General features: G+C 42.2%; 1 protein-coding gene and 1 pseudogene across 3 annotated transcripts in view; both read right to left on the reverse strand.

The window, feature by feature from the left end:
* MTR (5-methyltetrahydrofolate-homocysteine methyltransferase) overlaps positions 1 to 8,577 on the reverse strand; it is a 107,900-nt gene extending 99,323 nt beyond the window's left edge. For both annotated transcript variants that reach the window (XM_033200453.1, XM_033200452.1), the window contains exon 1: positions 7,295 to 8,577. In XM_033200453.1, coding sequence (XP_033056344.1) covers positions 7,295 to 7,328 — 34 coding nt within the window. In that variant the 5' untranslated portion in view covers positions 7,329 to 8,577. The remainder of the gene's footprint in view (positions 1 to 7,294) is intronic.
* A 10,849-nt stretch (positions 8,578 to 19,426) lies between these two features.
* LOC117076670 lies at positions 19,427 to 20,749 on the reverse strand (annotated as a pseudogene). The gene has a single exon (XR_004434441.1). The product of XR_004434441.1 is annotated as an L-lactate dehydrogenase A chain-like (transcript).
* Between the last annotated feature and the right edge of the window lie 5,934 nt (positions 20,750 to 26,683).

The following is a 26,683-nucleotide window of genomic DNA, read 5'->3' on the forward strand; positions in this document are numbered from 1 at the left end:
CAACTCTCCCCACGCTCCTTGACTTCTAATTCCCAGTCCAGAAAAGGGCCCAATGCTTACTCCTTCTAATCCTGCTTTCTGGTTTCTATGACCTACTGGAAAGCCACAAAACTATGCTGACTAGACTCACTGAAAATTTGTAATGTTCAGCCTCTTCTTTGGTTCACCTTTTCTTGACCTTCCTCAATACTTCTAATATCTGCTGTCCCAATTTCTGCTTTTTTTTAGCCCCAAATCCTTTTCCTCCTCACTCCACAAGTGATTTCACCTAATCCTATACAAAGAAGTCTTCTGTTGGAGGCTCCTCAAATTCAGACCCTCTCCACCTCAAAATCCTCTTGCAGTCTGGCCCCTCTATTTCCCTTCTTTCTGCACCCAAGGAAGAGCGCATGATCACCAACACCTCCCATTGCTCCCCCATCTAGCCCTTCCCACTCCCACAGTTCCACCTCAGCAACCACCGATTTCTTATCTTTCTCCTGAAATTACTTTCTAAAGACGCCAATGACCTTCTAAATGCCAAAAACACCTGGCCCCAATCTTAGACCCAGCTTGTAAACTATCCACTGGATATCGCTACCTCAACTACCCACCTGCCCCTCAATCTAATATTCAAAACCAAACTTGCATATATTCTCTGTCTCATCTCCTGATTTCTGGAAATGGCAACACTCTTCCCAGAAAACTAATCATAAAATCTCAATACTATCTGACTCCTTATTCTCCCTGATAACCAACATCTACTTAGATCCCAAGCCTTATAGATTTGGCCTCTAAAATGCCATGCACAATGGTCCCACCTTCCTCGCCCTATGACAACCCCTTTCTTCAAGAACTTACTACACAGGCCAGCTATCACCAATCCTCTCTGAGCTCTAGTTTGCATCCATGCAAATGAGATCATACATCTATGGAAGTGCCTTGTAAACTATCAAGTGTTCTACAAAGGTAAGAGCATCACCACCATACCCAGCCGCCCTGTGTTCCAATCCATGCTACGCACCACTACCAGATTAATCTTCCTATGGAACAATTTTTTAAACCAGTTGCTTCCTCTGCTTAAACGTTTACCTTCAACAACTCCCTATAGCATATCAGAGTGAATACATGTTACTCAAAACAAATCTTAATGACACCAACCCATTCCTTCTGTGCTCCCTAAGAGGCAAGAAAAGCTGAAGTCAAATGGAGCTGGTTCTAAGCTATTTGAGCTCCTTGGAGCTCATGCCTAGCAACACCAACGTCAGTACTTGGCAAATATTTCTTTAATTGAAATGACAAAAAAGTGAGGGTAGATGAGAAACAACAGCCAAAGATAATTTAAAACCCAAACCAGTAACTTAAGAATACTTGTAAGCTGGTATTGGGTGCAAACTTACAACCCTGCCTTGTCTTACTGTCCAGGGTCTCAAGTATACAATACAGGAACTGGGGCTAAATGGTAGTCACAGAACTATTTTCAGTGACTTTCTCCAAGTGGGCTTCAGGAAGGTGGCTCTAGTAACCTGAAAGAAAAATTTGCAATATCCAATATCTCATTTCTTTTCCAAAGTGCTATGTTTCTTTCAGGATGTACTATTCCTTTCCAAAGCCACCTCACTGGCTAATTGTGTTTACTGAACTTGCAGGTGAGAGAAAACACTTCCTGATAAAGGAACGAAGTTAAGTTCCAATGATCTGACCAAAAGTACTTCAAGAACCAAAGAAAATCACTTCTCGGGAAATGTGGAGAAAAGGTAGGGCTTAATGAAGCATGTATAATAGAAAGACTGGTAGGCATCAGGCAGTGGGCGTCATTTCAAGCTATAGTAGACACGGTAAATTCACATGCAGCGTTAATTTAGGCACTCCATGAGGTGATTACCCTATCAGCCAATAAGCACTCAGAATTTGATAGGCTTAAGCTAATAGTGGCAGGGTGGGGAATCCAAGAAATCTGGGTTTTAGCCCCAGTTCCCGTTAGTAGCTATGGGATTTTAGACAAGTCCTTTCCATGCTTCAGCAAGATGAGGAAACATCAGCCCTGCCCTCATCATTGGAATTGTGATACTAAAATGAGACCATATGTTAAGAACTGGACCTCTTAAGTCACACAAGTCATGAAATGAGACATTGGTGTTTGATGTATAGTAAACATCTGATAAATATTAGCTACTCTTATTATGTTGGTATTACTGCAGAGCTGGGACTGAAGCTCTAACGATTGTGTTCTATATATTACAAAGTTCAGTGGGCTGTGAAAAATCATGTAAAGCCTGAAGCTCTCAGCTGTTCACGCTGGAGCAGGAATGGCATATTTGCAGGTTTGGAAATGTCTTCTTTCAGTCGGGTGAAAGAAGAAAATACCCAGTGAAAGCTGTTAAATGTAGATACTTTCACATGAGGAATGAGAAGACAAAGAACTAAAGACTGTAACCTACATGCCCAAATGAATCGCTTTCTTCTCAAAAGTATGTAGCTGCAATTCTCCCTGAAATGACATCATGTGAACTTACATGGGTGACTGAATCATAAGCCTGGTATGACTGTGGGGTGTGGCAGTGGGGAAATAGGTCATACACGTGACATTTCATATTTAAAAGGTATTCAAACTTTCTAGGGAAAAAAAGGCAATCTTTTCCACAGACAGTGAAGTATATTCTTTGACATCAGCAAAATGATTAATCAATATCAATCAATATCCTATTATTTACATGCCCTTCTTCCCATCTTCTCCACTGAGCGAGTGCACACATGTTTAGCAAATCTAACCACTCAGAGGGCCTCCAACCCTCCTCTCATTTTCATAAAAAGTCTTAGTACTTTTCCATGGGGCCCTTACTGGATTACCTTTTCAATCCAGAAATAATAAGCTTTGTTTTTGGACTTTAAGACAGTTCACTATTTACCATAAAACAACCCAGCCCCACACATGCAAATTCTGATATCTTGTTTGTTGAGCCACCATATAGGCAAGAGATCAAAAGTTTTTAAAAACATCTGCTTTGGTTTTTTAGAAACCTGACAAACTTACTGTATAATTTATGTGGAAGAACTTTATGACTTCAAATGAAGAGGAACTTCTTAAGATGCAAAAGGCCAACCTCTTAATTTTTTTAAAAAACGATGAATTTGATTACATAAAAACCAAGGATTTCTGTTAAATGAAAGTCACCATAGACAAAAATCATAGACGATAGGTTGGGGGAAGATTCTTCAATGTCTAAAGCTAATTTGTTTTCTCATTGATTTGTGTTAGTTCCTTGTACATTCCAGAACGTAATGTACAATGTGAATTTTAAGATACCTATAGAGTTTACAACAAAATGTATAAATATATGAATATATGTGAAAAAGGCAGTCTATGGAAACAAGAGAATTGCGAATGGAAAATACAGACAACAAGGAATATACAATAAAACACTTATGAACAGAAAGTTTGCGGACTGAGTAAAAAACTCCTATGCAACCGAGGCCCTTAAAAATCCATTACTCAGGCTGGGTGTGGCAGTTCATGCCTGTAATCCCAACACCTTGCGAGACTAAAGTAGGTAGATCACTGAGTCCAGGAGTTCAAAAACAGCCTGGGCAACACAGTGACCTCGTCTCTACAAAAAAAACAAAAATTAGCCAAGCATGGTGGTGTGCACCTGTAGTCCCAGCTACTAGGAAGGCTGAGGCAAGAGAACTGCTTGAGCCTGGGAAGTCCAGGCTGCAGTGAACCGTGATCATGCCACTGCACTCAGCTTGGGCAACAGAGTGAGACTGTCTCAAGAAAAAGAAAAAAAGAAAAACCACTGCTTCCTCATTATCTACTTGCTTATTTTTCCTTTAGAGGATAATGTAAGATTTCCCATATAGAGAAACTAAGAAGTCTTGGCCGGGCGCGGTGGCTCAAGCCTGTAATCCCAGCACTTTGGGAGGCCGAGACGGGCGGATCACGAGGTCAGGAGATCGAGACCATCCTGGCGAACACGGTGAAACCCCGTCTCTACTAAAAATACAAAAACTAGCCGGGCGAGGTGGCGGGCGCCTGTAGTCCCGGCTACTCGGGAGGCTGAGGCAGGAGAATGGCGTGAACCCGGGAGGCGGAGCTTGCAGTGAGCTGAGATCCGGCCACTGCACTCCAGCCTGGGCGACAGAGCGAGACTCCGCCTCAAAAAAAAAAAAAAAAAAAAAAGAAACTAAGAAGTCTTCCTTCAGAAGATCTGTCGGTATGAAGTGTCCACTATATTAGCCTTCTGTATTCCTCCAGCTTTTCCAGTAGGAGGTCATTTTTCACTGGCTTTAATTACCATTCTAATTCACCGGTTTCTAATTACTATCAGAACTTGCTCAAAAGAATAAGCCACCTTGACAATTCTTTCCCTTGGCAGAGTGGGGATGTATTGAAATGTCACTCTTCTATGAAAAACAACAACAATATTGTATTTATCTGTATTCAGTTCATTAGGTCTAGAACGTTCTGTATATTTACTGACTAGTCAAGTTCTAAATAAAGCAGGTCCTTCCTGATTATCTTTCACAGTAAATATAGGAATACAGTTTTGCAGTTCCTTCATTTAGCTGACTAGTTATAACACTATTTCAGAAATATTTTTATGTTTAATGTATATAAGTATATGTAAATAACTGCAGTGCAGAGGACAGTCCCAAGAAACATTCTTGGCTTGTAAGCCTAAGAGATCACACAGTATTTTCTCCAGTTTTGAGTGGATTAAGGGAATATACTTTGTGGGGTTTTGTCCGCTGCCATTAACATCTTATTTTCTAGCTAACAATATTCTGATTCACAGCAAGTGTTCCAAAGAATAAACATGGGAATAAGTGGTTAAAGCCCTAGTCAGATTTGGAGGCGGGGTAAGTCAGCTAGCACCACCTTTAAGAACTAGCCTAAAGAATGACAAGATGAAGGCCTAAACAAATAAATTCCTAATATGTGCATGTAAGTTACAAATTGCAGTGTCAAGAACTCATCTCCCCTGAAGGTAAAATGACCCCAAGTAGGTCTGACTTACTTAGGACTCCTCTTTCCACTGTGCTAAATGGGGAACACATACAGCAAAAGCACATTTTCATTTTCTGCATTATTATCAAATGATTCCAATGCTTTCTCACCAGTGTCCCTTCTTTGCTTTATTAAAAACAGTCTTACTACTGCCCTACAAGTCACTTGCAAGATACTTTTCTCTTTCATTTTTGGATCTCTAATTTCTAGTTTGCACACACTTGCTACACTTTGTTTTTTGGGTTTTGTTTTGTTTTTTTTGTTTTGGAGACTAAGTCTCACTCTGTTACCCAGGCTGGAGTCTCGGCTCACTGCAACCTCCGCCTCCAGGGTTCAAGCAATTCTCCTGCCTCAGCCACCTGAGTAGCTGGGGTTACAGGCGCTCACCATAAACTCGGCTAATTTTTGTATTTTTAGTACAGATGAGGTTTCACCATGTTGGCCAGGCTGGTCTCGAATTCCTGACCTTAGGTGACCCACCTGCCTCGGCCTCCCAAAGTGCTCGGATTACAAATGCGAGCCCCCACGCCCAGCCTCTCTGTGGGCATCTCTTCGCTCGTGCAGTATTCCATTTTTAATATATATTATTTCCTCCTTTGATTTTAATAACCTGGAGAAGAATTAGGCTGATAGCAATTAACTGGATCATTTATTCATTCCTTCATTAATCATTCATCAACTGAGTTCCAAATAACACTCATAGTACTAAGCAAGGATGAACCCAAGAAACCTTTAGAAGCTGTAGTTAAAACTTTCTCCCAAGATGTATTTGCTAGCCCACCATCCTCCTTCCCCAGGGCACACAAACATGGTCTGAAGTCGCATTTCGTTTTAAGGCCCAACCTTGAGAATCAGGAATTCTCTGCTCTCCATTAAAATTTCATTAAGATTGTACACCAGTTAAACTACTAAGGGTTATTACGAAGTTAAAATCTGATTCTAATCCCAAAAGAACTTGCTCACATAGACAGATGCTGGACTATCTCTAAGATCTTTTCTAGGCGCACTGGCCTGATTCAGAACTTCAGAGGCCCTAGACTTGGTTAAACTCCACTCAGTGCTCAACTCTAGAAGCCAGCCTTGGGGTGAGGGGATTAGGCTAGATTCAAACATTCAACAATTTTCATTTTCTGTTTAAAAAGAAAAAAAAAAATTCATTCACTATTCACAGTATTTTAAGTCTTCAGTGGCATTTTGCTTCTGATAATGACAACTAAATTCAGATGAAAGGGAAATAACTTTACTTGTTTAAATTAAACGGGAAGGGGGAGGCCAGAAATTATGAGTAAAAGATATGATCCAAATAAACATACGATCTCCCTACGATCATTCATTAAATAAGATGTAACAGAAGTGATCTTAAATCTTATTTAAGGTTTACATCTTATTTAATAACAGCAGTGATGTGTTTCTCAGCCACAGTTCCACCAGTTTCAAGGACAATCCTATCAGTCCCGTTGTCAGAACCCAAGAATCAATAGAGGCACCAGTTAACCTCTGATAAATTTCCTTGCGCGTTACGAATTTAGTATTCCCCCTCTTCCTGAAGCTAAACATCCCCCACTATGTCATAGGATATTTACTGTTCTGTACTTATCACTAATTCTCGGTTCTACATCTCCTCGTACGTTTTTATGAGTGCATCTGCCCACAAATTATAATCAGGCATGACCTTAGAGATCCAGAGCTCATTACAAAGCTAACATTACGCTCAGTTCTTGTGCTAAACTAGCTTTTTCTCATTGTTGATGCCAGGGCCACCAATATCAGAAACGCTTGAAATTACTACGCCCCATCTCGGTATCTGGAGGTGGGGTCTGCTCATTTATTTTAACAGTGAGTCTATGCATATTGCGGTTTTGCAGCAGTATGCGTAGACGCAGAAAATAGAAAGTTCCATGTAGTAATTTTAAATAGTTCTGAGTTTCCTAGTCTGTCTCTCCGTGCCTGAACTTTCTTTGGCAATAGGTGAGCAACAACATTTACGTCACACCACGCGAAACTTCAGAGGGCCCAGCTGGTTTATGCTGCCTCGAACTGGAAAGTTTAGTTACTGTGACGTTAAGAACGTGATCCGGGGGCAAGGGGAGGAAGCTTTTTGCAGGTTTTGATGGTTTGCCTGAGGAGGAAGAGCTGAAGGTCGGAGAAAGAGTGAAGTAAATCGCGGAGTTCTCAAGGTGCCGCCCACACGCGGGGAAACCCCGCCGGGCGTCTCCCGCCGCAGAAGGCAATCGCCCCACGGATTAGGAGGCCACAGCACGAGTTAAGAAACACAACCGAACCACGCGGACGGGGTCGCAGCATTACCGGGTTGCGACAGGTCTTGGAGCGCGGGTGACATGCTGTCGAGTCTCCTCCTCGCGCAGAGGGCGCGGCGGGGAAGACGCGCTCTCCACAGGTGACGACGGCCAAGGGCCACGCCAGCCAGCGCCAGGCGAACCTGCCACAGAAGGCCCGGGTCTTTTGACGCCTCCCGTTGGCTCGCGTCTCGGAGGAACTGAGGACCTCGAAAGCCCGCTGCGCCCTAGGGCCTCTCTCGGGGCTGGGCGCGGGGCTGACGGGCAGACGCGCGGCGCGGCAACTGCTGGAGCACGTGCTTTCTTCCCGGGCACCTGGCCAGTCCTTGGTGTCGGCCTAGCAGCCAGACACGCGCGGCCAGAGGCGGAGTCGCGGGAGGGCACAGAAAAGGACCCAAGAGAAAACCCGAAGAGGAGGACAACGTGGCATCCGGCTGTAATTCCCGTAGACGTTTAGGGCTGTTCAGAGCGCCGTTAGTTCTGCGCTCAATCTGGCCTTGGCGTGGGAGGTCCCGCCCCTTCCGGCCTGTGATTGGGCTGCACGAGCTCCTCGCAGCCACATTGGCTATCAATGTCAACCACTCACCTGCAGGTTAGCCCCGGGGCTCTCTGGGAGATGTAGTCCCGCTCCCCAGTTGCCCGCCGGGGTTTTTAGCGTCTCAGTGCCCAGGATCCGGAAGTGTAAGCCGAAGTGGCCCTTCTAAGGAAAAGTCACAGCGCCAAGTTCGTGCTGACTGCGATACGCTGTGTGCTGTCCAGCCTGAAATTTTAGTTCCGTTTTACTGTTGACTGGCGCTGGGCAAGACCGTTAACCTCTCAGTCTCCACACTCTAAACAAGAATGATAGGATGGTAGTAATTAGAATTTTTTAGCGTTGTAATAGGCATTAAATGAGATCGTGTGACCGCGCTATGAAAACTCTGAATTTACCATATTGTCACTTATTGACAGTAAACATATATTGAGCACCTACTATGTGTCAGGCATTGGGGTACACACTTGGAATGCAAAATCATACAAGCTACATCGCACCCCCACCTCCTTCTTGGAGGAGGAACTCAACCTAGTTCGATTAATAATTGAACAGGGAAAAAAGAACCACATGCGTTTTAAAAGAGCTGCAGTATTCCAAGGGGCTAGGGAAAGGTTTCAAAGAAGAATCTGGGTCCTGAGGGAAGAGTGGTGCCAGGTGAGGCTGTGCCAGTCAGGGGAAGCTCCCTGTGTGCAACACAGCACTTTAGAGAATTCTAAAATAAAGGGCAGCTGTGTACGGCTGAGCATGGTAGATGTGAGGAAAAGCAAATGCATCCAGAAAAATAAAAATTATAACCAAATTATGACGTTTACTAAGCTTTTAAAAAGGCACAAATCAGCTACGAAGGAAGCTGAGGCAGAAGAATCCCTTGAACCTGGGAACAGAGGTTGCAGTGAGCTGAGATCGTGCCACTGCCCTCCAGCCTGGGCAACAGAATGAGACTCTGTCTAAAAAAAAAAAAAAAAAAAAAATCTTGGGACCCCAAAATTACTGAGCCAAAGGGAAGATTAAAGCTGGGAACTGCAGTGAGCAAGCCTGCCTTCCATTCTATTCCTAAATAAGATAGCAACAAAGATTTTTTTAAAGATATATACCTCCCTCCCTCATAATTTGCCCACAAGAAAATCTCTTGTGGACAAAGGACAGACAGAACTCAAAGGCATCCCTCTGCTGGTGTGAGACAAATGCACATCTCATTGCTTGCTCTGCCCTATAATTTCACTAAGCCAGACTAGGCATAAGTGACTATTCCTGTAAATTGTGTATTCAGTGAAAGGCTAGTCAGAAACTCAAAAGCATACAACAGTTGTCTCTTACCTACCTGGGACCTGAAAGTCCCTCCCCACTTGAAGTTGTCCCACCTTTCCGGACTGAACCAATGTACATCTTACATATACTGATTGATGTCTCATGTCTCCCTAAAATGTAGAAAACAAAGCTGTGCCCCCACCACCTTGGGCACATGTCTATAGGACCTCCTGGGGCTGTGCCATGGGTGTGTCCTTAATGTAGGCAAAATAAACGTTCTAAATTGACTGAGACTCTTCTCAGATATTTTGGGTTCACAATATAATTGCCCCTATTTTAGAGGAGCAGAAATTGAGGCTTAAAGAAGTTACAAGAAGAAAGCTGGGCACCGTGGCTCACACCTGTAATCACAGCACTTTGGGAGGCCGAGGCGGGTGGATCATGAGGTCAGGAGTTCAAGACCAGCCTGGCCAAGATGGTGAAACTGTGTCTCTACTAAAAATAAAAAATTAGCTGGGTGTGGTGGTGGGCACCTGTAATCCCAGCTAGTTGGGAGGCTGAGGCAGGAGAATCGCTTGAACCCGGGAGGCAGAAGTTGCAGTGAGCCAAGATCATGCCACTGTACTCCAGCCTGGGCAACAGAGCAAGACTCCGTCTCCAAAAAAAAAAAAAAAGAAGAAGAAGAAAAGAAAAAAGAAACAAGAAACAACCAAGGCCTCATGTAACTAGGGAGCCTTGGAGTGGGGATTCGGGGGCCTTGTGCCAGAGCCCAACACCATAAGTTAGGGGTTTAGTAAGCAAAATTTTATTTCCAAACACTGAAAATATCAGTATCCAAAAAATAAAGGTAGGGGGAGCACTTATAGGATTAACTGCAAGGACTTTTAAAAGATTTTTTCCAGAAAATCCAAATACGGTGTCACTGAGTGACTGGTTTTGCTTTCTTTTTGTTTTGGTTTGGTTTGTGGATTTTGTTTGGTTTGTGAATTTTGCGGGGGTGGGGGGGGGGTTGGTTTGGTTTGGTTTTGCCTAAGAATACAGCCAAATGTTTTTGTTTAACAGGCAAGAATATGGTATTTAATCAGCTTAAAATGGTAACCTAGGCCGGGCGCGGTGGCTCAAGCCTGTAATCCCAGCACTTTGGGAGGCCGAGACGGGCGGATCACGAGGTCAGGAGATTGAGACCATCCTGGCTAACACGGTGAAACCCCATCTCTACTAAAAAATACAAAAAACTAGCCGGGCGAGGTGGCGGGCGCCTGTAGTCCCAGCTACTCGGGAGGCTGAGGCAGGAGAATGGCGTAAACCCGGGAGGCGGAGCTTGCAGTGAGCTGAGATCCAGCCACTGCACTCCAGCCTGGGCGACAAAGCGAGACTCCGTCTCAAAAAAAAAAAAAAAAATGGTAACCTAAGAGCTAAACTTGATAACTGCTAAAATGTTTTACTTTGAAAAGCTATAGGAGAGAACAGTACTCTTACAACCACTTTTAAAAGTGTTACCTTTGAATCCTGGAAATGTACATAATGAACATGGAGGAAAATCAGAACGAATGTTTTTATTATTATTTTTTAGAGACAGGGTCTCACTCTGTCATCCAGGCTGGAGTGCAGTGGCTCAACCATGACTCACTGCAGCCTCAAACTCCCAGGCACAAGTGATTCTCCCACCTCAGCCTCCCAAGTAACTGGAACTATAGGCACATACCACGACACCTGGCTAATTTTTTTTTTTTTTTTTGATAGAGACAGGGTCTCACTGTGTTGCCCAGGTTAGTCTCAAACTCCTGGTTTCAAGTGATCCTCCCACTTTACCCTCCTAAAGTGCTGGGATTACAGGCATGAGTCACCACACCTGACCAGAAATAATTTTTAAATTGCAGAGAGTTCATTGAGAACAAATTATCTTCTCATAACTACAAAAAGAGATTGGTTAATGTTTAATGATTAAAATGTTCAGTAATCTAATCGATGTTGGTAGCTTGCTTTTGTTTGCCTCTAGACAGCAAATTTAAAAGTAGAGGTGATTTGAAAAAATTAAGGGAACTAGCCAGTATTGTACTGTTTTCTGGCCTTGCCTGAAAAGTGAGGTTCAATTAAGACAAACAAGTTGAAACTGAGAATATCTATCGTATTTGGAACATAATTCAAAGGTCAAACTATACTACAAGTCTACAGTACCAAAACAGGATGGCACTGGTACCAAAACAGAGATATAGACCAATGGAACAGAACAGAGCCCTCAGAAATAATACCACACATCTACAACTATCTGATCTTTGACAAACCTGACAAAAACAAGAAATGGGGAAAGGATTCCCTATTTAATAAATGGTATTGGGAAAACTGGCTAGCCATATGTAGAAAACTGAAACTGGATCCCTTCCTTACACCTTATACAAAGATTAATTCAAGATGGATTAAAGACTTAAATGTTAGACCTAAAACCATAAAAACCCTAGAAGAAAACCTAGGCAATACCATTCAGGACATAGGCATGGGCAAGGACTTCATGTCTAAAACACCAAAAGCAATGACAACAAAAGCCAAAATTGACAAATGGGATCTAATTAAACTAAAGAGCTTCTGCACAGCGAAAGAAACTACCATCAGAGTGAACAGGCAACCTACAGAATGGGAGAAAATTTTTGCAATCTACTCATCTGACAAAGGGCTAATATCTGGAATCTACAAAGAACTCAAACAAACTTACAAGAAAAAAAACAAACAACCCATATCAAAAAGTGGATGAAGGATATGAACAGACACTTCTCAAAAGAAGACATTTATGCAGCCAACAGACATATGAAAAAATGCTCATCATCACTGGGCATCAGAGAAATGCAAAAAAAAAAACCACAATGAGAGATCATCTCACACCAGTTAGAATGGCGATCATTAAAAAGTTAGGAAACAAAAGGTACTGGAGAGGATGTGGAGAAATAGGAACACTTTTACACCATTGGTGGGGCTGTAAACTAGTTCAACCATTGTGGAAGACAGTGTGGTGATTCCTCAAGGATCTAGAACTAGAAATACCATTTGACCCAGCCATCCCATTACTGGGAATATACCCAAAGGATTATAAATCATGCTGCTATAAAGACACATGCACACGTATGTTTATTGTAGCACTATTCACAATAGCAAAGACTTGGAATCAACCCAAATGTGCATCATGACAGACTGGATTAAGAAAGTGTGGCACATATACACCATGGAATACTATGCAGCCATAAAAAAGGATGAGTTCATGTCCTTTGTAGGGACATGGATGCAGCTGGAAACCATCATTCTCAGCAAACTATCACAAGGACAAAAAACCAAACACTGCATGTTCTCACTCACAGGTGGGAACTGAACAATGAGAACACTTGGACACAGGAAGGAACACTTGGACACAGGAAGGGAAACATCACACACTGGGGCCTGTCGTGGTGGGGGGAGGGGAGAGGGATAGCATTAGGAGATATACCTAATGTCATGACAAGTTAATGGGTGCAGCACACCAACATGGCACATGTATACATATGTAACAAACCTGCACATTGTGCATATACCCTAGAACTTAAAGTATAACAATAATAAAGAAAGAAAGGTGTTCTTGGTATTCTTGTATTTATAGATCCAATAGTAGAAATTCTATAAATTTGGGGGGCTATGACTTATGTATATATGTATTTAACAAAATATTTATTGACACTGTGATGTCAGACACTGGGGCTAAAATGATGAGATTAAACAGACTCATCCTCCAACTTAGTAGGTAAGACAAACAGTAACCAAATATATCATTATGAACTAAGATGGGAGCCAGGTGCAGTGGCTTACACCTGTAATGTCAACACTTTGGGAGGTAGAGGCTGGTGGATCATCTGAGGTCAGGAGTTCGAGACCAGCCTGGCCAACATGGTGAAACCCTGTCTCTACTAAAAATACAAAAATTAGCCGAGCATGGTGGTGGGCACCTGTAATCCCAGCTCTTTGGGAGGCTGAGGCACCAGAATCGCTTGAACCCAGGAGGCAGAGGTTGCAGTGACCAGAGATCATGCCATTGTACTCCAGTCTGGGCGACAGAGTGAGACTCTATCTCAAAAAAAAATTTAAAAATAAATTTAAAAACAACCAAGATGGGTGTGATAAAGAAAGATCTCTATAAGCTAGGTGCTGTTATTATCCTTCTTTTACCAATGAGAAAACCAAGATAAAGAGAAGCTGAATGACTTGTCCAAGGTCACACTTCTAATAGATGGTGCAGCTGGACCTCAAACCCAGGAAAACTGTTCCCTGTGTTCATGCACTTAATCACTAATACTACTCTTTGGGAAGCTGATGAAAGCATTCTCTCCCCCAGAAAAATAGATGCACCAAATCGCTTATAATTTTAATTGTTATTCAGATTTACTGGTCTCAATTTACATTATGAAATCAGTTTATAAAATGTTGCTGCATCCTTATATTTAAATCAAATTCATCTTTACATCAAATCCTGGAATTTTAAGTAGGCTACATTTTCAATGGGAGATAGTCCTACTTGGCTTGTTTAAAAGAAGATCACCAAACATCATCCCCAGAATATTAGTACAAAACTTTCCTGAGCTCTGGTAGAGTTATGGGATCCTTGCAGTTGTTGCTTTTCTGGCCGGAAACCTCTGTGATCAGTGGCACCTTTGTCCAAGTTTTGCTCAGGCCTGCTGGGGCCACTTGTCCTGGAAGGCTATACTCGGCTCATGCTACTGGCCTGGATCCCATGCTTCCAAGGGAGAGTGAGTCAGTCATGGAATGGCGAGGAGTATGTGAGCGAGCATGGGGTCCAGCCACTCTGCACAGTCAGACACACCAGCTGCTGCCACAGAGTGGGCATGGGTGCCAGCTCTCTGTGAGGCTGTGGATGAACCAGCTGCACCTCAAGCAGCTTCCTCAGCTGGCACCAGGGAATGTGGTGGCACCCAGAAGCTTGAAGATGTCAGAACTGCAGGGCCCCAAAGAGGGAGTTACAACCCTGGCTTGGGGAGTTCCCAGGTCTGGGCTCCCGGAGGGGCCACAGCTCTTCTCTCCTCTCTTCGCCTGCAATGTGGCAAGCTAGGAACGTGTTTCAGCCCTGTTTGTATTACAGCTCTTTTAGCCTCGCTATTTGGGGAGTCCTGAGTTTTTGTCCTGCATCCAGGAAGAATGAGGTGTGTAGACAAGTGGAGGATGAGCAGGATAAAGAGGAGCTTTATTGAGCAATAGAACAGCTCAGAGGAGACCCTCACTGAGCAACTCCTCTCTGTAGCCAGGGTGCCCTAATGAGGGTTCAACCGTCTAGTTCCTTTCTGCAGCTGGGATCCCTGTCACCTCCTCAGCTCTCAGCAGAGAGGAGAACCTGGGGTGGGCAGCTCCCCTCTGCAGCTGGTCGTCCTGTCATCTCCCTGTCATCTGTCCTCTGCTAGAGTCTGGCTGAGTCTGGGGTTTTTATGGGCCTCACAGGGGAGGAAGTGTGTGCTAATTGGTTCATGTGTGGGCCCAGGGTAAAGCACCACAAGTTCCCCCTCCAGTCTGTGGGACTGGGAGCCTGGCCCCCTAGGCTTCAGGCCCTCCCCAGTTTGAAGGTGGGGCTTCCCTGGGCATCAGCCCCCTTCCACCCAGGAGTCTGTCTTCTGCTGTGGTTCATGGTGTCCAGGGTGTTCATCCCAAGGGGCACCTGCAGGCCAGCACCCAGATGTCCTCAGTGCCCCCTCAGCCTCCCTCCCATGCTTGTCGGTGCCCAAAGTCTGGAGGGGAACAAGGCAGCAGGGGGCTGGTGTGTCTGCACTGCCCGAGGTGGATGCTCACCTGGCCAGGCTGCAACAGCACCCAGGCATGGCCCTGACTCTGCTCTGAGATTGGAGTGGGCATCCACAGTGGAGAGACGCCAGGCAGAGGGAGCAGGCACTTCCAGCCCTTCACAGGAGCAGGGGACCTTCGCAGGCCCTAGACAGTGCAGAGATGTGGGGTCTGCAGCCACGGCGGGATGGCTGCCGCTGCACTCGGGGAGCTCCTGCCTCACCAATTCAGAAGGGGCAGGGCTCCCACTTGTTCCTGGCGCCCACAGACTCTGTGGAGCATGCAGCCCTGGTCAGACAAGAGTGGGCAGCACAGTCAGCTGCCTGTGGGACACAGGGCATGGGGGACACGGGGCACAGGAACCCATGGTCACCACTGCTGCCCCCACAGCTGCTCTTGCTGTCACCACTTGTGCCTACCTGCCGCAGCTGGAACCATGGCACCAGCAGCTCTGGACAGCCCACCACTGCCATCAGTAGGTAAGGTACCTTTGTGTGGTTCAATGTGTGGCCTTTTGCCTTGCGTGCTTTTATGTCTGTTATTCGATTTAAAAAGTCTTATTTGGCCAGACGTGGTGACTCACACCTATAATCCCAGCACTTTGGGAGGCCAAAGCGGGTGGATCACTTGAGGCCAGGAGATCAAGACCAGCCTGGCCAATATGACGGAACCCTGTCTACACCAAAAATACAAAAATTAGCCAGGTGTGATGGCACATGCCTGAAGTCCCAGCTACTTGGGAGGTTTAGGTAGGAGGATCGCTTGAACCTGAGATGCTGAGGTTGCAGTGAGCCAAGGTTGTATCACTGCATTCCAACCTGGGTGACAGAATGAGACCCTGTCTCAAATAAATGAAAAATAAATAAATAAAAAGTCTTATTTAAGTAATGCTCTGGTTGAATATGTCGCCCAAAGTTCATCTGTTGGAAACTTAATCCGCCATATTCATATGCTGATGGTATTTGTAAGCGGAGACTTTGGGAGGTAATTTGGGTTAGATGAGGTCAGCAGGGTGGGGCCCCCATTATGGGATTGGTGGCCTCGTAAGAACGGAGAGAGGCCAGGTACTTCAGAAAATGAGCAGAGTGGAAATGAGTACTGGTTAGGACAGAGGTACAGAGAAGGAAACTCAGCAATGTCCACCCTGCTGATAGGATCTTTAATCTTGTTCCTCAGATGAAGTGCAGCTGGTATCTATAATGGAGATTGGCTCCATCAGGTTTCTGTGGCTTAACAATATTACCCTTCAAAGTCACCCAACAATTCCTAGGTGGTGAGCTAGTCCTTCTCTGGTGACAGTTGACCATATTGGGATTGCTCTTTCCATTTAAAATGGAACAAGAGTATACTTTGGTGTAGGATTAAGAATACATACATGTATCATATACTTCTTTTCTTTTCCTTTTTTTTTTTTTTTTTTGAGATGGAGTTTCATTCTTCTCTCCCAGGCTGGAGTGCAATGGCACAATCTCGGCTCACTGCAACCTCTGCCTCCCAAGTTCAAGCGATTCTCCTGCCTCACCCTCGCAAGCAGCTGGGATTACAGGCATCCACCACGCTCAGTTAATTTTTTGCATTTTTAGTAGAGACAGGATTTTGCCATGTTGGCTAGGCTGGTCTCGAACTCCTGACCTCAGGTGATCTGCCCATCTCGGCCTCCCAAAGTGTTGGATTACGGGTGTGAGCCACTGCTCCCAGACAACTTCTAAAAGTATGTAAGGTAACTTTTACACCTGGATGGCCAGTTGGTATTAAGGACCCTAACAGAAAGTTCTTATGAAAATTAAAACCATTCATTTGGATGTCGCACAAAAATGAAAAAGCGACTGAAACCATTGAAATTAAATAATGTACATATTGCTTCAAATAAATATTTAATCACACATTATTCATTTATTCTGTTTGTCAATCATCATTCATTTACATTGCAAAGTTAGTTCTGTAGTGTGTTAAATCTTGGATTTTTTTTAAATTAAGAACTCAGCTGGGAGCAGTGGCTCACACCTGTAATGCCAGCACTTTGGGAGGCCAAGGTGGGAGGATTTGAGCCCAGGAGTTCAAGATGAGGCTGGACAACATAGGGAGACCTCATTTTTAGAAGCAATAAAAATAATTAGCCAGGTGTGGTGGCACACACCTGTGGTCCTAGCTACTCAGGAGACTGAGGCGAGAGAATCACTTCAGTCTGGGAGGTCGAGGGTGCAGTGAGTCTTGATTATACCACTGCACTCCAGCCTGGCTGACAGAGGAGACCCTGCCTCAAAAAAGAACTAACAAACAAACAGAAAAAAACTTAATTTCAAAGAAATTGAAATATGTGGCATTTTTCAGATTATCAAAATGTATAATAATGACAGCAGAGCTTCAGAAAATTCAATAAAACAAGGGTTTGTTGAGTGCCTAAAGTGAATAAGCACTATGTCAGGTGCTTTGGGGATAACAAAGATGTTCGAAATAGGATTCCTTCCCCAAAGAGGCTGCAATATATAGACCAAGAGTGGATATAAATGAGTAACACAGAACAGATCATAATAAATGAAATAATGGAAATACAAATGAGAAGCAACTGACTAGAGAAAAGGAAGAAATTCATTCAAAATATGAAGTATTGAGAAGGATTCATGGAAGGAGATGGGTTTGAACTCTAATGCAAAAGGGAAGGAAAGAGAAGAGTATCCCTTAGTTGCAAGTAATTTTTGAAGAAGGGCACATGTGTGACAGATGCTTTAAGCTCTACTACATATAAAAGGTCTTTCTACTGCTCCTATACATGAACAACCAGTTGGCTGTCTATGAAATTCTTTTATTTTTAATGTATTTTTTGTAGAGATAGAGTCTGGCCGTGTCAAACTCCCAACTTCAATCAATCCTACCTGCCTTAGCCTCTCAAAGTGCTGAGATTACAGGCGTGAGCCACCATGCCTGGCCCTTTTACATTCTTGAATGACAATCTTTTGCCTCTCAAAACTGATTGCTGTGTCATGATCACAACTTGTTCCCCTCAAAGCTTTTTTAAAAACAGCTTTATGGAGATGTAATTAACATACTATGTAAAGTGTACAGTGCATTGGGTTTTGTTACATTACATTTTTTTTTATTGTGGTAAATCATGTGTAACATAAAACTTACCTTTTAACTATTGTCTAAATTTATTATTATTTTTTCGAGACAGAGACTCCCAATGTTTCCCAGACTGGACTCAAACTCCTGGGCTCAAGTGATCCTCTTGCCTCAGCATCTTGAACAGCTGGGGTTACTATTTTTAAGTATGCAATTCAGTGACGTTAATTACAACCATCGCTATTTAGTCCCCAAACTTTTTCACCACCCCAGACAGAAACTCTGTAAGAACAAAGCAATAACTCGTTATCCCCAACCCCTGGTAAATTGCTATTCTACTTTCTGTCTTTATGAATTTGCCTGTTCTAGGTACCTCATGTAAGTGGAATCCCACAATATTTGTCCTTTGGCGTCTGGCTTCTTTCACTTAGCACAGCATAATGTTTTCAAGGTTCATGCGTGTTGTAGGATATATCAGAACTTCATTTCCTTTTATGGACTTACCTTCTGTGAGTCTATTTCTGTACTTACCTTCTGTCTTCTAGTTCTATCAAATTAGTGAAAGTGGAGTATTGAAGTATCCAGCTATTATTGTAGAACTGTCTATTTTTCCCTCAATTCTGTTTATTTTTGCTTTATATATTTTAGGGCTCCTTTGTTAAGTATCTTTACGTTTATAATTGTCATATCTTGTTGCCGTATTGACACTTCTATCAATATATAATGTCCTTCTTTGTCTCTTACAAGCTTTTTAAACATAAAGTACATTTTGTCTGACAATAATAGAGTCATCCCAGCTCTTTTTTGGCTACTATTTGCATGAAACACCTTTTTCCATCCTCTTACTTTGAAACTCTTTGTGTCCTTATATCTAAAGTGAGTCTCTTGTAGATAGTATATACACAGATATACTATCTGTTTTCTTACCCTATCCTTACTTACTTTCTTATTCTTTTCTTACTGTATCCTGTTTTCTTTCTCGATCTACCAATCTGTCTTTTAATAGGAGAGCTTAATCCATTTATATTTAATACAATTACTGATAAGGAAGGAACAAATATTCCTGCCATTTAGCTATTTGTTTTTTGTGTGTCTTGTATGTTTTTTGTTCTTCAATTCCTCCATTACTATTTATTTTTGTATTTGGTTGCTTTTTTTTTTTTTTTTTTTTTTCACTGTTCAAGGTTTATTGGGGTAAAGTTTTAGTTGGTATAATACTTGGATAGTTGGTTGTATTGTTTATATGTAGATCTTTTATGTTATATGGTAATGTACACTACTGATATATATAGTTCCAAAATAAGCTCCTTTGGAACAATTACGCACAAGACATACGATACTGGATTTATACACTGGATCCCAGGATGTGACTGACTGAGAAAAAATGTTGGACTAGGCATGTTCAGTGAAGGAGCCAGGAAATTATATAACACACAGTAACATCCACCTGGCCCAAGGGGCAAATGCAGCATGTACAGAATTGGCAGTGGTGCATCAGAACTATTTCACACTAACCAGTTTAGGACTACACAAGATTAATACCATCTAGCATCAGGATATAGCTGTGGATTTCACAAACCATTCCTATTTCTAACTTCAGGAGTTAATGCTTTTCCCAGTCCATCTTAAAATATTACTGCTTTAATTACAGATCAGATAAAAAGGACAACATGCACAACCTCCAACTAGAATCCTGTTGTAGCCTAGACAGTGAAATGCTATGACATCAGAAGACTTTAAAATTGCAGCTCTTTTTGGATTCCCCAAAGTGTATCTGCACTCTTCTTCAAACGGGCCTCCTCCTCAGGAGTCAGAGTCACCTTCACAAGGTCTGAGATTCCATTCTGTCCCAAAATGCAAGGAACACTAAGGAAGACATTATCCTTTATTCCATAGAGACCCTTAATCATGGTGGAAACTGGGTGCACTCGCCTAAGATTCTTCATTATACTCTCTGCCAAATCTGCTACAGAGAGTCCAATGGCCCACGATGTGTAGCCTTTGAGTTTGATCACCTCATAAGCACTCTCACCACCTGCTTGTGAACCTCTTTCCACTGTTCCTTATCTTTATCAGTCCCTAAATCTGGGGCAGAGTCTTCAGGGAGACCCAGCAACATTCATTCCACTCCATACAGGCACACTGGAATCTCCATGTTCCCCAAGGACCCACCATGACAGCTTAATGGGTGAACTCCCAGCCTTTCCCCCATCAGGTAACGGAATCTAGCTGAATCCAGATTGCAACCACTTCCAATAACACGGTTTTTGGAAAACCACTTATCTTCCAAGCCACGTAGGTCAAGATATCCACTGGATTTGAAACAATAAGCAACTTGCAGTTCGGGCTATATTTTACAACATTAGGAACGATGAATTTAAAGATGTTCACGTTACGCTGGACCAAATTAAGACGGCTTTCTCCCTCTTGTTGACGTGCCCCAGCCGTGATAATGACCAGCTTGGAGTTTGCAGTTACACTATAGTCTTTCCCAGAGACAATCTTTGGTGTTCTAAGGAAAAGGCTGCCATGTTGGAGATCCATCATCTCTCCCTTCAATTGTCTTCGATGACATCAACAAGAGCAAGTTCATCTGCCAAGTCCTTCATTAAGACACTGATGGCACAGGCCATGCCAACAGCACCAACCCCAACAACTGTAATCTTATTCTGGGGAGTCTGTTCTTCCTTTAGAAGATTATGAATCAGCTGATCCTTGAGAGTTGCCATATTGGACTTGGAACCAAAAGGAATCGGGAATGCAAGTCAGGCGGTCGTCCGGGACACGCGGCAATGAGATCCGGAATCGGAGGCAGTGGCTGCAGCCGTATTTGGTTGCTTTTTGTGGTGTACCATTTTTATTCCATTCTTTTCTTTTCTGTATATTTTTAGTTGCTTTTGTAGTGGTTACCTTGGTGGTTACAATTAACATCTTAAACTTATAACCATTTAGTTTGAACAATATCAACTTAGTTTCAATAGTATACACCCTGCTCCTGCACATCTTTGTCTCTTCTTTTTTATGTTGTTATTTTCAGAGATTACATCTTTATAGGTTGCGTGCTTACTAACATTTATAATTATTATTTGTATATCATTTGCCTTTTCAATCACCTAGGAAAAAGAGAAGCTACAAACCAAACCAAAAGTACAAAAATACAGGCATTTATACTTTATATATAATCTTTGAAGTTACCTGTCCTAGTGTTCTTTGATTTTTTCTCATATCTTCAAGTTACTGTGTACTGTTCTTTCATTTCAGCCTGAAGGACTCCATTTAGTATTTCTTGTAGGGCATATATACTGATATTTGTTTATCTGGAACAATTTTATTTCCAGATAAACTTTCATTCTTTTTAATTTTTATTTATATATTTATTTGAGATACAGTCTCACTCTGTTGCCCAGGCTGGAGTGCAGTGGTGCAATCTCGGCTCGCTGCAACCTCTTCCTCTTGGGTTCAAGTGATTCTCCTGCCTCAGCCTCCCAAGTAGCTGGGATTACAGGCATGCACCAGCATGTCTGGCTAATTTTTGTATTTTCAGTAGAGACGGGATTTCACCATGTTGGCCAGACTGATCTTGAACCAGGTGATCCACCTACCTTGGCCTCCCAAAGTGCTGGGATTATAGGTGTGAGCCACCCTTGCCCAGCCTAAACTTGTATTCTTGAAGTATCATTTTGCCACATGTGGAATTCTTGGTTGACAGTTTTTTTCTTTCATGACTTTAACTTTGTCATCCAACTGCCTCTGGCTCATATGGTTCCTGATGAGAAATCATCTGTTAATCTGATTGAAGATTCTTTGTATTTGACTCTTAGTTTCTCTCTTGCTATTTGTGTTCAGGTTTCAACAATTTGACTATAATGTGTCTCACTGTGAATCCCTTTAAGTTTATCTTGTTCAGAATTTGTTGAGCTCCTTGGATGTGTACATTCATGTCTTTCATCAGATTGAGACCAATTTTGGCCATTATTTCATAAAATATTTTTTTCTATCCTCTTTTCCCTTCTCCTTTAAAATTCCTATAATGTATATGTTGGCACACTTGATGCTGCCTGATGTGGTTAGGCTTTGTGTCCCCACCCAAAACTCATCTTGAATTGTAATCCCTAGGTGTCGAGGGAGGAACCTAGTGGGAGGTGATTAGATTATGGGGGCAGTTTCCCCCATGCTGTTCTCATGATAGTGAGTGAGTTCTCATGAGATCTGATGGTTTTGTAAGTGTTTGGCAAGTTCCTCCTTCACTCACTCTTCTCTCTCCTGCCATCTTATGAAGAAGGTGACTGCTTCCTCTTCCACCATGACTGTAAGTTTCCTGAGGCCTCCCGAGCCATGCAAAACTATGAGTCAATTAAACCTCTTTTCTTTATAAATTACCCAGTCTTGGGCAATTCTTTATAGCAGTGTGAGAACAAACTGATATGGTGTCCAACAGTCTCTCGGACGTGGTTCTTTTTTTGTTTATTTGTAACTTTGTGCTCCTCCAACAGGGTAATGTCAAATTTCTTAAGTTCCAGTTTGCTGACCCTTTCTTCTGCCTGCTCAAATCTGTTGAGTCCTTGTAGTAATCTTTTAATATCAGTTATTATAACTTTCAGCTCCAGAATTTCTGGTTGGTTCCTTTTAGTAATTTCTATCTCTTTATTGATATTCTCATTTTATTGATATTTTCATTGTCCATACATCACTTTTCTGATGTATGGACATTTGCCCATGGTTTCCATTAGCTCATTGAACATATTTAAGACAATTGATTTAACATCATGGACTGATAATTCCAATGTTTAGATTTCTTCAGGGAAATGTTGACATTGGAATTATTCTTCAGGGGCACTGACTTCCCAAGCAGTTGAAAATCGACATGTAACTTTTGACTCCCCCAAAACTTAACTACTGATAGTCTATTGTTGACCAGAAGCCTTACTGATAACATAAGCATCCAATTAACACATATAATACATATGTATTCTTACAATAAACTAAGCTAGAGAAAAGAAAATGTTATTAAGGAAATCATAAGGAAGATAAAATATATTTCCTATTCATTAAATGAAAGTGGATCATCATAATGGTCTTCATACTTGTCATGTTCACGTTGAATAGGTTGAGGAGAAGAGAAAGAGGAGGGGCTGGTCTTACTGTCTCAGGAGTGGCAAAAGTGGAAGAAAATCCCTTTATAAGTGGATCTACAGTTCAAATTTGTGTTGTTAAAGCGTCCACTGTAGTTGCTTCAGACAGCCTCTGCCAGTTGACTTCTTGCTTTGGTGGAGAGATAGATGCCTGGACTTTCCCATTCCACCATCTCCCCTGACATGTGTGTTGCCTTTTGGCATTTAATATGAAAAAAGAGAAGTATGAACCTAGAATGATTTGTATTCTTTCATAGATTATCTATTTTTCTCTTTCTCACTTTTTCTGCCTGGTTAATTGTAGATTTTTTCCTTCTTCACTTTTACAATTTTTTAAAAGGCAGCATGTATCTAGGTGTTTATTTTAATTCATTTTTTCTAGTTCATTGTGTGTCCTTTTGCCTTGCATACTTAAATCTTTTATTCAGTTCAAGCAAGTCTTATTTAATAATATCTTCAATTACTGCTTCTCTTCCAACTATGCTCTTACTTCCTCTTAAATAATTATTTTGGGTTTTTAAAAATTTAGGTTAGCTGTTTCTTATTTCTATTTTTGCAAAAACAATTTTTGTCTTTTAGAAAACCATTTCCAAATGCATATTTCAGTTTTGCTATTGCAACATTAGTTTCCTTTCATATCTATCCTTTGTTTTATGTCAGTGCTTTAAAAAAACCTTTCATCTTAATTATTTTCAACTCTTTATGATTCTTCCAAATGGCTTTCTTCTCCTCTTCCATGTATTTTTGTAGCCTAGGATTACTTTTTCTGTGGTTCCTATATTATTTTCTTTCATTGAATTTAAGGCCCTTTGGTTTGTACTTTAAAAAAAAAATTACTAACAGGGCACAATTCCAGCACTTTGGGAGGCCGAGGTGGGTGAATCACGAGGTCAGGAGTTCAAGACCAGCCTGGCCAGCATGGTGAAACCCCGTGTCTACTAAAAATACAAAAAAAATTAGCCGTGCATGGTGGCGCGCACCTGTAGTCCCAGCTACTCAGGAGGCTGAGGCAGGAGAATTGCTTGAACCAGGGAGTCTAAGGTTGCAGTGAGCCAAGATTGTGCCACTGCACTCCAGCCTGGCAACAGAGCGAGACTTCATCTCAAACAAAACAAAACAAAACTTACTGAAAGCTATCAACAGAAGATTTCACATAACTATGTTATGACTGACACCTGGCTAACAGCAATTTAAGACAGCATCAATTATAAGATGCATTCAGATTACAGAGATAGTAAAAATGGAAAAACCAAACAAATTAAAATTGGATCATAGAATAGAAACAGTGTGTCTAATTTATTAGTGAGGGACACCATAGCATCAAAAGACCTCCCCTTTTGGAAATGGGCTCATGTGGGTTCAAATGAGAACTCCGCTTCTTACTGTGTGACTAGACTAGTTTGGGTATAGGCTAGGCTGTTATGCAAAGAAACCCCAAAATATTGGGGTTTAGGTAAATCAGGATTTTTTCTTTCTCATATAAGAGTCCAAAGGTGAGCGGTCCACTACTCATGGAGCAAGTCTGTCATCCTCAATGTCATAAGAATGTTTATATTGAGGTCCTTAATCCTGCTGGCCATCCAAGTATAAAAAGCTACCTCAAATACTTTTTAAAGTATTTATAGTAAAAATATAAATACTTAACAAACTTAAACATATGTTTTAATAAAAGATACATTGTTATCTATTGGGTAGCACAATCTATTGAGAGTTAATTGAGATCAGCAGACAGAAAAATACATAACAGCATTACATGATGAGTGTCACCAAGTGATTTATTTTGGGGTATATCTACATACTCAAGAAATGAGTAATGTAATAATTATACTTTTCTGTAATATAAAGAATCTTCAGCACACTCTGGCTGCCCTTCTAGGTCCCAAAGTACCCTTCAAGACAGGATGACTTTGAGTTCTCATTTACCAGCCATGCTGGCAACTACATGCAGGATGCTTGAGAGGGAGATTGAGGTTGAGAATCCAGTAGGTGGTGTTCTCAACAATTGGTACAGAGTGACCTCAACAGGATTCCATTTGGGACAGCCTTCACTGTCCACGTCTCCTAATTCTTGACCCTCAGCAAGTGATAGTAGGCCTTAGTGAAAATGAGAAAGGTGCACTCAGAAATTTTTCAATTCAAGCTTAATATCAAAGTTCAGGGTGTCTTCTTTTTGTTTAATTCTGTTTCTCTATGCGACTAAGGTATTCAGGAAAAGGCATGCTGAATGAATAATACTGTTATTTCACAAATAGAGGTTTCAGCCAGGTTTATCAGAGTTCAGATAGGTATGAGGCACAAAAATTCTAATTGTGAAATGAAAAGGCTAACAAATAGCCTTTTTGTGTGTCAAGTGTGGGTGATAAGAAGAGAATTTAAGCCAGGCGCAGTGGTTCACGCCTGTAATCCTAGCACTTTAGGAGGCTGAAGCGGGCAGATTGCCTGAGCTCAGGAGTTTGAGACCAGCCTGGGCAACAAGGTGAAACCCCGTCTCTACTAAAATACAAAAAATTAGCCGGGTGAGGCGGCGTGTGCCTGTAGTCTCAGCTACTCAGGAGGCTGAGGTAGGAGCATTTCCTGAACCTGGGAAGTAGAGGTTGCAGTGAGCCGAGATTGCACCGTTGCACTCCAGCCTGGGTGACAGAACGAGACTTCATCTCCATTAAATAAAAAAAAAAAAAAGAGAGAGAGAGAGAGAATTTAAGCAGATAAGAGAGAGATCCAGTATTAGTTAATATCAACTTTCAAAAGGTGTCTATGTCAATCCAGTTCACTTTAGTCAAAGAAGATGAGACTAGTTAGGGACACTACATTTCCAATTAGGATTGGAAGAATAAACCAAGGTCTCTTCACTGTTCACTGTAGGCCAGGCACTTATCTCAAATTTGGAATATTTCAGCAGCCTCCTCACTGAGTTGTCAGGAGATCTTTGGATAATTGTTCTCACCATGCATGAAAGAATTCTGTGTTAAAACAGCCTCAGCACTCTGTGGGGGCGGAAGGTGGGTGCTGTTGGTGTTCCTCTGCCTCTCTCCTGGTCATTTCATCTGCCCACTGCTCCCTGTCTAACCAGCCTTCCTATAACCCTTCTCATCAGGTACCTCCTTTATTCACCAGTCAGCCCTCCTCCTTTCTGGCCACAATCTACCTTGAGGAAGTTGGCAGCAAGCTCAGAAGCATATATCATGTCTGCTCCACCAGTGAGCTGACGTAGGGACAACTCATGCCCAGGAGCCATGGTCTTTGGGAAGTTACTGGAGGCCTAAGCTCTGGAACAAAAAACGGCAAACAAGCTTTGGCTAGTGGTGGGCATTGGCACGAGGCAGGTGGAAGCACTGAGGCCATGTGTCCTTTGCCAAAGAAAACATAAGTAGAGTAAGTTTAGATGTTATCATTAATTCAACGATTTATTGAGTACCTGCTGCTATAAGCGTGATAAGCAGTGAGGATTCATGGATATATAATGCATGATCCCTGTCCTTGAAGAACTTGCCATCTATCAGGGGTAGGGGACAAAGGAAACCTTCGCTTTTGCACACTGAATGTTAGCTGAAAATTGAAAAAAAGATTAATAGGAGAAAAAACCTTTAAATTTTACTTTGATGTGCATTGCACAGGGGAATCA

Source organism: Trachypithecus francoisi, unplaced genomic scaffold, assembly GCF_009764315.1.
Source record: "Trachypithecus francoisi isolate TF-2019V2 unplaced genomic scaffold, Tfra_2.0 Lachesis_group5, whole genome shotgun sequence".
NCBI lineage: Eukaryota > Metazoa > Chordata > Mammalia > Primates > Cercopithecidae > Trachypithecus > Trachypithecus francoisi.